Consider the following 15,113-nt stretch of genomic DNA (forward strand, 5'->3'; position numbering starts at 1 on the left):
TTATTGGTCAGTCGTGTTCCACTTTTTCCCATTCTTGAACTACTCAGGGGAAGCTGGAAATGTTTTGAAAATGTATACACTTGTATCTGACATTTGAGTCATACTCTGTGCTGCTGGAGGGAAATTCCGTCGTTTCAGCGCCAATGTTCATCAATATTGGAATGCTTTCCCGGAAATAGGAGGCGTCACAGACAATAGTGGAAAACATCGTTCTTTCTATGTATCACGACTGAATAGGACCCTTTGAGTGTGTGATTTAGGACTGGGTACCATTGTGGCCATATAACATTGACCTTAACACAATGGGTTTCAGTGGAGAACTATCTCGGCCATTCTGTGTGTCACTCTGTGAACAGCTCAACCTTCCCACAACCTTCTCGAGGCCTTCACGGCTGTAAGTCGACAATCGCAGTCTGTCTGTCAGCTTCTTAATCATCCTGTTAGCCTTGGTTTCCCAAATCACAGTAACTGTTGATCGGGGTCTCGGCTAGGGCTGTGACGGTCATGGAATTTTGGATGACGGTAATAGGCCAGCCAAATGACCACGGTCTCCGTGATCCCCGTTTGAATAGTAAAGGAGACACAATATCTCCTCTCCTCCAAGTTTCAACTTTCAGGAGTCGTATATACGGGATACGCATGGTCGGCCGGATTAACAAATCATAGGCCCGGGGCTTTGTTTTTGTATAGGCAGTGCCCTCCAGTTACCCACGTGGACTGCCTACCTCCCCTCCTCTCCCCTTCTGATGATTAGCAGATCGGCAGCAGCAGGCTGTCTACACTCATTGAGAGCGGACTCCTCAGTCTTCCTGTTGTCAGTTGCATTACTATGGGACAGCTGGAGATCGAATTTGAATATTGAAACAATGTTGCAAATGTCAGAGAAAAACAGCAACATTTATACAAATCTCTACTGTTGAAAACTAAATGTTATTCTAAAAGAAATGTGAGAATGTCTAGATGCTTTTTATAGTGGAGATCAAGTTTATAAATTGCCTCGCTGGGCTGATGAGACAGTGGATTGCGCAGTCTGATGGAACAGAGTAAATAGCCGGTGGCAACTTGTGGAATAGAAACCAGCTGGAATGCGGTTTTAACCAATCAGCATTCAGGATTTGACCCACCCATTGTATAATTTACAACAGAAACTGACTCAATCACACGAATTCCCAGCTTTCCAGTCTACAGTTAGATGTTAGTTCTATTTTTTTTAAACGGTTATGAAGGTTATTTTGTTTTCATGATGGTTTTAATCCATAGCTGTCGGCTTTCAGACATTCAAAGGTTTTTCTATGCTACATGAGACGAGGGTAATTCAACCATTTACCATTTACCCTCCCTTGTTATGATCATTCATGTCGAGAAGCTTTAGGATTAGTTGAATTACATTTGAACCGTTTTAGGCGTTTGTCGTTCAGTCTGACAACGATATTAATGCACGTCAAATTTGGATTACTAAATGACAGTGGCAGATTGTCTAGGGGAGTCAATGGTCCAGGAACAGTTTATCCTTGCCTTTTGAGAGCTGTAATTGGCATCCCTGCTTTGTGTGCATTTGTTTGTGTTCATGTGTGTTGACGTGTTGTCGTGTGGCATGACGTTGGCGGAGGTACCAGTGCCATAGGATGGGCTGCTCCAGAAGCTCAAACTAAAGAGAGAACACCGCGCACCCTGGCACTCATAAAAAAAGCTTTGCTTATGTTAATGTACCATCTCCAGAAATCTATTTATGTTTGGATTCTGTGAATAGTATGGATTTTCCATCTGTATTCTGATAGTCTGTAGAGCATCTACATGGGACTATCAACAAACAATCTGTTGATAAGCAACTGTTTTCTAAGGTTACCGTTAGGGTTAGGACAAGGGTTAAGGTAAGGGTTAAGTTTAGGGTGAAGGTAAGGGTTAGGGTTAAGTTTAAGGTAAAGGTAAGGGTTAGGGTTAAGTTTAGTGTTAGTGTTAGGGTAAGGGTTAAGTTTAGGGTTAGGATAATGGTTAGGGTTAAGTTTTGGGTTAGGATAATGGTTAGGGTTAGGGTTAAGTTTAAGTTTAGGGTTAGTGTTAGGGTAAGGGTTAAGTTTAGGGTAAAGGTAAGGGTTACGGTTAAGTTTAGGGTTAGGGTAAGGGTTAAGTTTAGGGTTTGGATAAGGGTTAGGATTAGGGTAAGGGTTAAGATAAGGGTTAGGGTAAGGGTTAAGTTTAGGGTTAGGATAAGGGTTAGGGTTAAGTTTAGGGTTAGGATAAGGGTTAGGGTTACATTTTGGGTTAGGATAATGGTTAGGGTTAAGTTTAAGTTTAGGGTAAGGGTTAAGTTTAGGGTAAAGGTAAGGGTTACGGTTAAGTTTAGGGTAAAGGTAAGGGTTACGGTTAAGTTTAGGGTTAGGGTAAGGGTTAAGTTTAGGGTTTGGATAAGGGTTAGGGTAAGGGTTAAGTTTAGGGTGAAGGTAAGGGTTAGGGTTAAGTTTAAGGTAAAGGTAAGGGTTAGGGTTAAGTTTAGTGTTAGTGTTAGGGTAAGGGTTAAGTTTAGGGTTAGGATAATGGTTAGGGTTAAGTTTTGGGTTAGGATAATGGTTAGGGTTAGGGTTAAGTTTAAGTTTAGGGTTAGTGTTAGGGTAAGGGTTAAGTTTAGGGTAAAGGTAAGGGTTACGGTTAAGTTTAGGGTTAGGGTAAGGGTTAAGTTTAGGGTTTGGATAAGGGTTAGGATTAGGGTAAGGGTTAAGATAAGGGTTAGGGTAAGGGTTAAGTTTAGGGTTAGGATAAGGGTTAGGGTTAAGTTTAGGGTTAGGATAAGGGTTAGGGTTACATTTTGGGTTAGGATAATGGTTAGGGTTAAGTTTAAGTTTAGGGTAAGGGTTAAGTTTAGGGTAAAGGTAAGGGTTACGGTTAAGTTTAGGGTAAAGGTAAGGGTTACGGTTAAGTTTAGGGTTAGGGTAAGGGTTAAATTTAGGGTTTGGATAAGGGTTAGGATTAGGGTAAGGGTTAAGTTTAGGGTTAGGATAAGGGTTAGGGTAAGGGTTAAGTTTTGGGTTAGGATAAGGGTTAGGGTAAGGGTTAAGTTTAGGGTTAGGATAAGGGTTAGGGTAAGGGTTAAGTTTTGGGTTAGGATAATGGTTAGGGTTAGGGTTAAGTTTAAGTTTAGGGTTAGTGTTAGGGTAAGGGTTAAGTTTAGGGTAAAGGTAAGGGTTACGGTTAAGTTTAGGGTTAGGGTAAGGGTTAAGTTTAGGGTTTGGATAAGGGTTATGATTAGGGTAAGGGTTAAGTTTAGGGTAAAGGTAAGGGTTACGGTTAAGTTTAGGGTAAAGGTAAGGGTTACGGTTAAGTTTAGGGTTAGGGAAAGGGTTAAGTTTAGGGTTTGGATAAGGGTTAGGATTAGGGTAAGGGTTAAGTTTAGGGTTAGGATAAGGGTTAGGGTAAGGGTTAAGTTTAGGGTTAGGATAAGGGTTAGGGTAAGGGTTAAGTTTAGGTTTAGAACAAGGGTTAAGCTAGGGGTAGTGTTAGTAGATAGTTAGTTGAAATGTTACTGATATTATGTAGACGAGCAGCTGTAGATGCCCCACAGACTATCCAAATAAAGTGTTACCAAACCACATTTTGTCTGTGTGTGTGTGGTCCCCGTGATATTCATGATATTTTGGATTTGCTGAGAGATACTTGCTGATGATTATGTTATTAATGTTAAACAGTCTGCTGAAGCCGCAGGGCTAAAGGTTTGGATCAGAATCACATGCTGATCATGCACAAATCCATAGCTTACAGACAATCCTTTCAAAGTATAGGTATCAAAGCTCTTAAACCAGGTTTCTTCATCTCATTAAGTAAACCCACCCCAGCCACATTACACCTGGGCTACAGTACCCAAATAGACTGTGAGCCTTATGTTTCATGTTAAGATCACTGATTAGCACGCAATCATTGAATTTGATCTGCGTTCACATTTCCTCCATGTCCTTAGATGAACGACACACTCTCTCAGCTCTGATGGACCTTGACGCAAAGATGGTAGAAGCCCGTGGTAATTAATTAGGAATTCGCACGAGAGATGTGATTGGATTACAGGATGACCAGATATCCCACTAGATGGTTGAGATGTGTTCAGTCGGGAATTGAAAGCTATTCACTCAGACGTCCTCCTGTCATTGATCTTAGTGTTCTGTCATTATTAGGTCATGGACTCCCATATTATTTCTCTCATGGGGTGGTCTGGTAGCGAAATGACTGAATGAATGAGCTTCCTTTTTGGAAGATTGTATTCATTGAATTTTACAGCGTCTTCGTTAACATGTGCATTAATTTACACGTTACATGTGCCCGATGCAAGTTGTTGAATGATTGAGTTGTAGCAGAGTGTGATTGAAAGAGTGGAGAAGGCAGATCGTGTCTTTGTGGAATGTGAATTAAATGCATTTGGAATGTCGCGTGAAATGTGTCTACATGCCCATGTAGAATGTTTTAATTAGCCTTAATGGGAAAGTAATCTCCTATGCGGTGAGGATGTGCAGATACAGATACACAGGACAATCATCATATCCAGCAGCTCTCAACGTACCATAGATAGAACAAGCATTGACAGGATACTGGATGGGCCTTTGGAGGTGTAGAGCAAACAACAGGTACAGTAATGAAAGTAGGTGAAAGCAAAGTCCTGCAAGGTCTTTTTGGATCTTCTAAGCTAATTTAACAATACATTTGAAAAAAACACTAAGAGAAAAATGATTCACGTCAAAATCCCTGATGATTTCTAAGTTTGTCATCATGATTGCAGTCATTTTCTTCAAATCAGAATGTTATTAGGTCTTTATTAATTGAAGCTTTCAGTTCTGATGTGTCTTGTTTTTACATCGTAAATACTGTATGCCATTTTTAGAGAAAATAATGACTGTTATTTTTGAAATGGTTACTGTAAATGCAAATGATCTGGGTTGAAGACTGTTTAGGATTCAGGTTGAAATCCATATCACATGTTTATCAAAGCCCCCTTTTGCTATTTTGGTGTGTTTGTTTGAACAACCTTGTCTTTGCCATACTCGGAGCTGCCTATTCCTTCTCTGTGTGTTGTAGCCCTGCCGGGGACCCTGCCAGGGACCCTGGAGAGACACGGTGTCACAGTCTACTCCTAATGATAGATATGCCAGTGTGCCCTCAAGGCCTAAAGTCCAGTGCCAGCTAATGTCTCATAACAGCTCAATTGAGTTAGCTCACTAGCTAGTGCAGAATTTTGTTATGGCTTCCGAAATGAACTGCCAGTTCACTGTTGACTCTCGGTAAAAACTTTTCTCTGTATCCACCAACCAGGTAAATTGTCAATGCTATACAAGCTATCTTTCCAGAAATGAGACTGACAAGCCAAATCTGTACAGTTAATTGAGCCACTTTGATCACCTCCCCTTTAAGGCTCTTTCCCAGTTCCAGATGAATGCCATATGCAGGCGTTTATGTTGCCAGCTCACAGCTCCACAGCTCTGTCTTTATGAGCAGGACTGAGATGAAAGACCCTTTAAATGCTGAGAGGGAAGCAAACCGTGTAGACGCAGAGGCTTCATTAAAGAGCTTGTGTTTCCTCCACCATACGGGGCACCCAGTTTCTGCATGTGTTTTTCTAGCGTGTTAACTAGCGCCGTCTGTCACTTACTAAATTTTTACGAAGGCAAACATCACTCGGTTCAAAGCGTCTGTGTCTGTACCCTCCCCTGGCCGCTCGCTTTTGAATGTCAGATCTCATGCTGAGCGAGCGCCATGGGATTCCAAACATTTGCTTAGAGTTTTATGCAACCCAACATTAAGCAAAACAAGCCTGTGAAAACTCAAATATCCACCCACTGCTCGTGGCAGCATATCCTGTCTGAGGAGATTATACAGCCGTTTCTTCAAGTACCATCACAGGGACCCAACTGCCATGGGTCTCTAGAGGAGACGTTTCTGTTCAATTGGCTACCTACTCTTTCAAAAGTGCTTTCCTTGACACCTTCAAACTGATAACAGAATCCAGTTCACTACGTCAGACTTTTTTCCCTTCCTTCAGACTCTGTCATCCCTTCTAAACTAATTTACGTTATCACCTTGTGATCTCCCAAGTGTACCTGGCTGTGAGTCCAGGGATGTCTAGGTCTCACCCCGACCACACAGTCTCCCACCCCAGAGATGTCTAGGTCTCACCCCGACCACACAGTCTCCCACCCCAGAGATGTCTAGGTCTCACCCTGACCACAAGGTCTCTCACCCCAGAGATGTCTAGGTCCCACCCACAGTCTCCCACCACAAGGTCTCCCACCCCAGAGATGTCTAGGTTCCACCACGACCACAAGGTCTCCCACCCCAGAGATGTCTAGGTCCCACCCCGACCACAAGATCTCCCACCCCAGGGATGTCTAGGTCCCACCCCAGACCACAAGGTCTCCCACCCCAGAGATGTCTAGGTCCCACCCCGACCACAAGGTCTCCCACCCCAGAGATGTCTAGGTCCCACCCCGACCACAAGGTCTCCCACCCCAGAGATGTCTAGGTCCCACCCCGACCACAAGGTCTCCCACCCCAGAGATGTCTAGGTCCCACCCCGACCACAAGGTCTCCCACCCCAGGGATGTCTAGGTCCCACCCTGACCAAAAGGTCTCCCACCCCAAAGATGTCTAGGTCCCACCCGACCACAAGGTCACCCACCCCAGAGATGTCTAGGTTCCACCACGACCACAAGGTCTCCCACCCCAGAGATGTCTAGGTCCCACCCCGACCACAAGATCGCCCACCCCAGGGATGTCTAGGTCCCACCCCGACCAAAAGGTCTCCCACCCCAAAGATGTCTAGGTCCCACTCCGACCACAAGGTCACCCACCCCAGAGATGTCTAGGTCCCACCCCGACCACGAGGTCTCCCACCCCAGAGATGTCTAGGTCCCACCCCAACCACACAGTCTCCCGGTGCACTATGACTCACCAGAAATACCAGGCTCCTGAGCCGTCCTCTGATTCATAGAGGGTGTACTGTGCTGTGTACTCCCACCAGGACCTCTTATGAAAGCGTCCTGCCAACCATAGGCCAGCACTGCGCTCCTACTCCCAATTCACAAATAGAAAATGTATCCCTAAAGCTTCCTCTGAAAAGTTAACTTCAGGTCTACTGGACCGAGACATTTCCTTTCAAGGTCTGAAACAGAAGGGTTTTTCTTTTTCTTCTCTCTATCACATCTGCAAGTGTTGCTGCACACTGCTTTGAACCCAAAGAAATATGAAAGTTTAGAAGTTGAGTTACGCTTTTCAAGGGAAATTGGGGTTGGGGGGCACATTTATGGTCAAGCGAAGGGGACCAGAGAGCCCACTGCAACAGCCACAGCATACCTTTCCAGAGCTAGTCAGACCAGCGCTGTAACAGAGAGGACAGTGGGAATATCCCACACTTTTACAATGGAACAAAATATTTTCTGTGTATTTTAAGAAGCTAGCACAGTACACTGCTCAGCTAAGGGTTAAATGCTATTTTTTAATGATAATGCTTATATATTTAATACGGGCCGTGCTTTAATTGGCATGGATGGAGAAAGGCCTGTAAAATGTGTTTTATAGAACACCATGTATAGAACACAATGTATAGAACACAATGTATAGCACACCGTTTATAGAACACCATGTATATAGCACAATCTATAGAACACAAACAATAGAACACCATTTATAGAACACCATTTATAGAACACCATGAATAGAAAACCATGTATAGAACACAATCTATAGAACACCATTTATAGAACACAATGTATAGCACACCGTTTATAGAACACCATGTATAGAACACAATCTATATAACACAATCTATTGAACACCATTTATAGAACACCATGAATAGAACACCATGTATTAAACACAATGTATAGAACACAATCTATATAACACAATCTATTGAACACCATTTATAGAACACCATGAATAGAACACCATGTATTAAACACAATGTATAGAACACAATGTATAGCACACCGTTTATAGAACACCATGTATATAACACAATCTATAGAACACAATCTATATAACACAATCTATTGAACACCATTTATAGAACACCATGAATAGAACACCATGAATAGAACACCATGTATTAAACACAATGTATAGAACACAATGTATAGCACACCGTTTATAGAACACCATGTATATAACACAATCTATAGAACACAATCTATAGAACACCATTTATAGAACACCATGAATAGAACACCATGAATAGAACTCCATGTATAGAACACAATCTATAGAACACCATTTATAGAACACCATGAATAGAACACCATGTATAGAACACAATGTATGGACCCTTTGTACTTTGACCTACTTCCGGTGCCGACAGAGATGGCCGCCTCGCTTCGCGTTCCTAGGAACGTGTTACGTGTTATTTCTTACATTGGTACCCCAGGTAATCTTGGGTTTCATTACATACAGTCGGGAGGAACTACCGAATATAAGAGCAACGTCAACTCACCATCATTACGACCAGGAATATGACTTTCCCGAAGCGGATCCTGTGTTTTGCCTTCCACCCAGGACAATGGATCGGATCCCAGCCGGCGACCCAAAACAACGACGCCGTAAAAGGGGCAAACGAAGCGGTCTTCTGGTCAGGCTCCGGAGACGGGCACATCGCACACCACTCCCTAGCATACTACTCGCCAATGTCCAGTCTCTTGACAACAAGGTTGATGAAATCCGTGCAAGGGTAGCATTCCAGAGAGACATCAGAGACTGTAACGTTCTTTGCTTCACGGAAACATGGCTCAATCGAGAGACGCTATCGGAGTCGGTGCAGCCAGCTGGTTTCTTCACGCATCGCGCCGACAGAAACAAGCATCTTTCTGGTAAGAAGAAGGGCGGGGGTGTATGCCTTATGATTAACGAGACGTGGTGTGATCATAACAACATACAGGAACTCAAGTCCTTCGTGTTTACCTGACTTAGAATTCCTCACAATCAAATCGACCGCATTATCTACCAAGGGAATTCTCTTTGATTATAATCACAGCCGTATGTATTCCCCCCCAAGCAGACACATCGATGGCCCTGAACTAACTTTATTTGACTCTATGTAAACTGGAAACCACATATCCTGAGGCTGCATTCATGTAGCTGGGGATTTTAACAAGGCTAATCTGAAAACAAGACTCCCTAAATTCTATCAGCATATCGATTGCGCAACCAGGGCTGGTAAAACCCTGGATCATTGTTAGTCTAACTTCCGCGATGCATATAAGGCCCTCCCCCGGCCTCCTTTCGGAAAAGCTGACCACAACTCCATTTTGTTGCTTCCAGCCTACAGACAGAGACTAAAACAAGAACCTCCCGCGCTCAGGCCTGTTCAATGCTGGTCCGACCAATCTGATTCCATGCTTCAAGACTGCTTCGATCACGTGGATTGGGATGTGGATTGGGATATGTTCCGCATTGCGTCCAACAACAACATTGACAAATATGCTGATTGGGTGAGCGAGTTCATTAGAAAGTGCATTGGCGATGTTATACCCACAGCAACGATTAAAACATTCCCAAACCAGAAACTGCAGATTGATGGCAGCATTCGCGCGAACCACTGCTTTCAACCAGGGCAAGGTGACCGGAAACATGACCGAATACAAACAGTGTAGCTATTCCCTCCGCAAGGCAATCAAACAAGCTAAGCGTCAGTATAGAGACAAAGTAGAGTCGCAATTCAATGGCTCAGACACAAGAGGTATGTGGCAGGGTCTACAGTCAATCACGGATTACAAAAACCAAACCAGCACCGTCGCGGACCAGGATGTCTTGCTCCCAGACAGACTAAATACATTTTTTGCTCGCTTTGAGGACAATACAGTGCCACTGACACGGCCCTCGGCCCTCGACCCCGCCCTGTGCAACTGGGTACTGGACTTCCTGACGGGCCGCCCCTAGGTGGTGAGGGTTGGTAACAACATCTTCACCCTGCTGATCCTCAACACTGGGGACAAGGGTGCGTTCTGAGCCCTCTCCTGTACTCCCTGTTCACCCACGACTGCGTGGTTTGCGGACGGCACTACAGTGGTAGGCTTGATTACCAACAACAACAAGTGTGGTGACAAGAAAACAACCTCACACTCAATGTCAACAAAACTAAGGAGATGATCGTGGACTTCAGGAAACAGCAGAGGGAGCACCCCCTATCCACGTCGACCGGACAGTAGTGGAGAGGGCAGTAAGTTTTAAGTTCCTCGGTGTACCAATCACGGACAAACTGAATTGGTCCACCCACACAGACAGCGTTGTGAAGAAGGCGCAGCAGCACCTCTTCAACCCCAGGAGGCTGAAGAAATTCGGCTTGTCACCAAAAGCACTCACAGATGCACAATCGAGAGCATCCTGTCGGACTGTATCACCGCCTGGTACGGCAACTGCTCCACCTACAACCGTAAGGCTCTCCAGAGGGAAGTGAGGTCTGCACAACGCATCACCGGGGGCAAACTACCTGCCCTCCAGGACACCTACACCACCCGATGTCACAGGAAGGCCATAAAGATCATCAAGGACAACAACCACCCGAGCCACTGCCTGTTCACCCCGTTATCACCCAGAAGGCGAGGTCAGTACAGGTGCATCAAGGCAGGGACTGAGAGACTGAAAAACAGCTTCTATCTCAAGGACAGCCTGTTAAACAGCCACCACTAACATTGAGTGGCTGCTGCCAACATACTGACTCAACTCCAGCCACTTTGGAAGCCATAATGGAAATTGATGGGAATTGATGTAAGAAATGTATCACTCGTGTAACGGCAGATCTCCTTTTCGTCTGAAGAGGAGTAAGGATCGGACCAAGATGCAGCATGGTAAGTGTTCATGATGATTACTTTAATAAATAAACTGAACACTATGAAATACAAAACAATAAATGTGAACATGAACGAAACCGAAACAGTACCGTGTGGCGACAAACAGTCACATGGAAACAAACACCCCCAAACCAACAGTGAAACCCAGGCTACCTAAGTATGATTCTCAATCAGAGACAACTAACGACACCTGCCTCTGATTGAGAACCTTACTAGGCCGAAACAGAAACCAAACATAGGAAAACAAACATAGACTGCCCACCCCAACTCCCGCCATGACCATACTAAATAAAGACAAAACAAAGGAAATAAAGGTCAGAACGTGACAACTAGCCACTTTAAACAATGCCACTTAATATAGTGTTTACATACCCTACATTATTCATCTCATATGTATATGTACAGTGGGGCAAAAAATTATTTAGTCAGCCACCAATTGAGCAAGTTCTCCCACTTAAAAAGATGAGAGAGGCCTGTAATTATCATCATAGGTACACTTCAATTATGACAGACAAAATGAGAAAAAAAAAATCCAGAAAATCACATTGTAGGATTTTTTATGAATTTATTTGCAAATTATGGTGGAAAATAAGTATTTGGTCAATAACGAAAGTTTATCTCAATACTTTGTTACATACCCTTTGTTGGCAATGACAACATACACTGTTGCTGGTATTTTGGCCCATTCCTCCATGCAGATCTCCTCTAGAGCAGTGATGTTTTGGGGCTGTAGCTGGGCAACACGGACTTTCAACTCCCTCCAAAGATTTTCTATGGGGTTGAGATCTGGAGACTGGCTAGGCCACTCCAGGACCTTGAAATGCTTCTTACGAAGCCACTCCTTCGTTGCCCGGGCGGTGTGTTTGGGATCATTGTCATGCTGAAAGACCCAGCCACGTTTCATCTTCAATGCCCTTGCTGATGGAAGGAGGTTTTCACTCAAAATCTCACGATACATGGCCCCATTCATTCTTTCCTTTACACGGATCAATCGTCCTGGTCCCTTTGCAGAAAAACAGCCCCAAAGCATGATGTTTCCACCCCCATGCTTCACAGTAGGTATGGTGTTCTTTGGATGCAACTCAGCATTCTTTGTCCTCCAAACACGACGAGTTGAGTTTTTACCAAAAAGTTATATTTTGGTTTCATCTGACCATATGACATTCTCCCAATCTTCTTCTGGATCATCCAAATGCTCTCTAGCAAACTTCAGATGGGCCTGGACATGTACTGGCTTAAGCAGGGGGACACGTCTGGCACTGCAGGATTTGAGTCCCTGGCGGCGTAGTGTGTTACTGATGGTACGCTTTGTTACTTTGGTCCCAGCTCTCTGCAGGTCATTCACTAGGTCCCCCCGTGTGGTTCTGGGATTTTTGCTCACCGTTCTTGTGATCATTTTGACCCCACAGGGTGAGATCTTGCGTGGAGCCCCAGATCGTGGGAGATTATCAGTGGTCTTGTATGTCTTCCATTTCCTAATAATTGCTCCCACAGTTGATTTCTTCAAACCAAGCTGCTTACCTATTGCAGATTTAGTCTTCCCAGCCTGGTGCAGGTCTACAATTTTGTTTCTGGTGTCCTTTGACAGCTCTTTGGTCTTGGCCATAGTGGAGTCTGGAGTGTGACTGTTTGAGGTTGTGGACAGGTGTCTTTTATACTGATAACAAGTTCAAACAGGTGCCATTAATACAGGTAACGAGTGGAGGACAGAGGAGCCTCTTAAAGAAGAAGTTACAGGTCTGTGAGAGCCAGTCTTGCTTGTTTGTAGGTGACCAAATACTTATTTTCCACCATCATTTGCAAATAAATTCATTAAAAATCCTACAATGTGATTTTCTGGATTTTTTTTCTCATTTTGTCTGTCATAGTTGAAGTGTACCTATGATGAAAATTACAGGCTTCTCTCATCTTTTTAAGTGGGAGAACTTGCACAATTGGTGGCTGACTAAATACTTTTTTGCCCCACTGTATATACTGTACTCGATACCATCTACTGCATCTTGCCTATGCCGTTCTGTACCATCACTCATTCATATATCTTTATGTACATATTCTTTGTCCCGTTACACTTGTGTGTATAAGGTAGTAGTTGTGGAATTGTTAGGTTAGATTACTCGTGGGTTATTACTGCATTGTCAGAACTAGAAGCACAAGCATTTCGCTACACTAGCATTAACCTCTGCTAACCATGTGTATGTGACCAATAACATCTGCTAACCATGTGTATGTGACAATTAACATCTGCTAACCATGTGTATGTGACCATTAACATCTGCTAACCATGTGTATGTGACCATTAACATCTGCTAACCATGTGTATGTGACCATTAACATCTGCTAACCACGTGTATGTGACCATTAACATCTGCTAACCATGTGTATGTGACCAATAACATCTGCTAACCATGTGTATGTGACCATTAACATCTGATAACCATGTGTATGTGACCATTAACATCTGATAACCATGTGTATGTGACCAATAACATCTGCTAACCATGTGTATGTGACCATTAACATCTGATAACCATGTGTATGTGACCAATAACATCTGCTAACCATGTGTATGTGACCAATAACATCTGATTTGATTTGATTAGTGTCCTGAAGACTTCTTTGTTTACCTTTTCATTTTTAATTTCCTCATTTCACCCTCTGATTACTTCCTTTACTCAATATTTACCCAACAAATCCACACTGTTTTGTGTGAGAAAACAAATCCTGTAAACAATATCGGAATATGAACGAAGGTGATTTGGTCATAAGTTGAGTACCAATTAGCTATAAGTGAGAAACACACCCACATATTTATAGAGGAGGAACTCAGACTGTAAACTATTTAAGATTACTCTACCTTGTTATGAGCCCTAAAACTCATGTTTTGAATTATATATAAACTAGCTGTTAGGGATTTTAAGTGTATAGTTTAAATATAACAGTTATCATTTGATCTGCTGGCATCAAGTATCATCACTGAGCTGACAGGAATCCTCATGATGCAGTACAGTGTTGGCTACTGCATCTGAAAACTGTAAACATAATAGTACCCAAATTGTTTACCTTTTCTTATCTGTCGTTGTTGGCTAACCATTTTTTCCCTGTTTCTATCTCTCCCTGCAGCGTCCGGGGTGCCGATGCAGGAAATGGAATCCGTGTGTTCATGCCAGACATCGGCATGTTCGTGGCGGGCCTGGTCACGTGGCTGCTGTGTCTGAGTCTGGAGGAGAAGCCGCAGGTGAAAGACAAATCACAGCAGCATGACGTCGAATGCGAGTCAGACAGTCAGGTGAGCTCATCATCTCTCTACAGACAAACTTCTGCCCCTGGCGTAACTGGATTTACAGGGGAACCCCACACTCCCAACACCTATACACACCCATACACCCTACCCTCGTAAATGTTGTACTCAATACAGGCCAGGAACTCACGAAAGAGTAGTGACAAGACTAACAGAGCCCAAAGAAAGGAAATACTTTTAACGTTCATATATAAATACATTATATATACAAAAGTATGTGGACACCCCTTCAAATTAGTTGATTTTAATATTTCAGCCACATCAGTTAGTCAAATGTATGCCCTGCTAGAGCTGTCAATTGTGAATGCTGTTATTGTGAAGTGGAAATGTCTAGGAGCAACAACGGCCCAGCCCGCAAAGTACTAGGCCACACAAGCTCACGGAATGGGACCGCCGAGTGCTGAATCACGTAGCACGTAGAAATCTGCTGTCCTTGGTTACAACACTCACTACTGAGTTCCAGACTGCCTTTGGAAGCAATGTCAGAACAAGATCTGTTAGTCGGGAGCTTGATGAAATGGGTTTCCATGGCCGAGCAGCCTAACACAAGCCTAAGATCAACATGCGCAATGCCAAGTGTCGGCTGGAGTGTGGAAAGCTCGTCGCCATTGGACTCTTCACCATCTGGCAGACAGCCTGAATGCATAGTGCAAACTGTAAAGTTTGGTGGAGGAGGAATAATGCTCTGGGGCTGTTTTTCATGGTTCGGGCTAGGCCCCTTAGTTCCAGTGAAGGGAAATCTTAACACAACAGCTTAAACTGATATTCTAGACGATTCTGTGCTTTCAACTTTTTGGCAACCTTGTGGGCAAGGCCCTTTCCTTTCTCAGCATGACAACGCCCCCATGCAGAAAGCGAGGTCCATACAGAAATGGTTTGTACAGATCAGTGTTGAAGAACTTGACTGGCCTGCACAGAGCCCTGACCTTAACCCCATCAAACACCTTTGGGATGAATTGGAATGCCGACTGCGAGCCAGGCCTAATCGCCCAACATCAGTA

At 43.8% G+C, this 15,113-nt stretch overlaps 1 protein-coding gene across 1 annotated transcript in view; it reads left to right on the plus strand.

Moving 5' to 3' along the window:
* The window catches only part of LOC112215315 (piezo-type mechanosensitive ion channel component 2), a 93,882-nt gene extending 79,281 nt beyond the window's left edge, over window positions 1-14,601 (plus strand). The window contains exon 5 of the mRNA XM_024374243.2: window positions 13,935-14,601. Coding sequence (XP_024230011.2) covers window positions 13,935-14,211 — 277 coding nt within the window. The 3' untranslated portion in view covers window positions 14,212-14,601. The remainder of the gene's footprint in view (window positions 1-13,934) is intronic.
* Window positions 14,602-15,113: the final 512 nt, after the last annotated feature.

The sequence above is a fragment of the Oncorhynchus tshawytscha genome, linkage group LG16 (genome assembly GCF_018296145.1).
Source record: "Oncorhynchus tshawytscha isolate Ot180627B linkage group LG16, Otsh_v2.0, whole genome shotgun sequence".
In the NCBI taxonomy this organism is placed as follows: domain Eukaryota; kingdom Metazoa; phylum Chordata; class Actinopteri; order Salmoniformes; family Salmonidae; genus Oncorhynchus; species Oncorhynchus tshawytscha.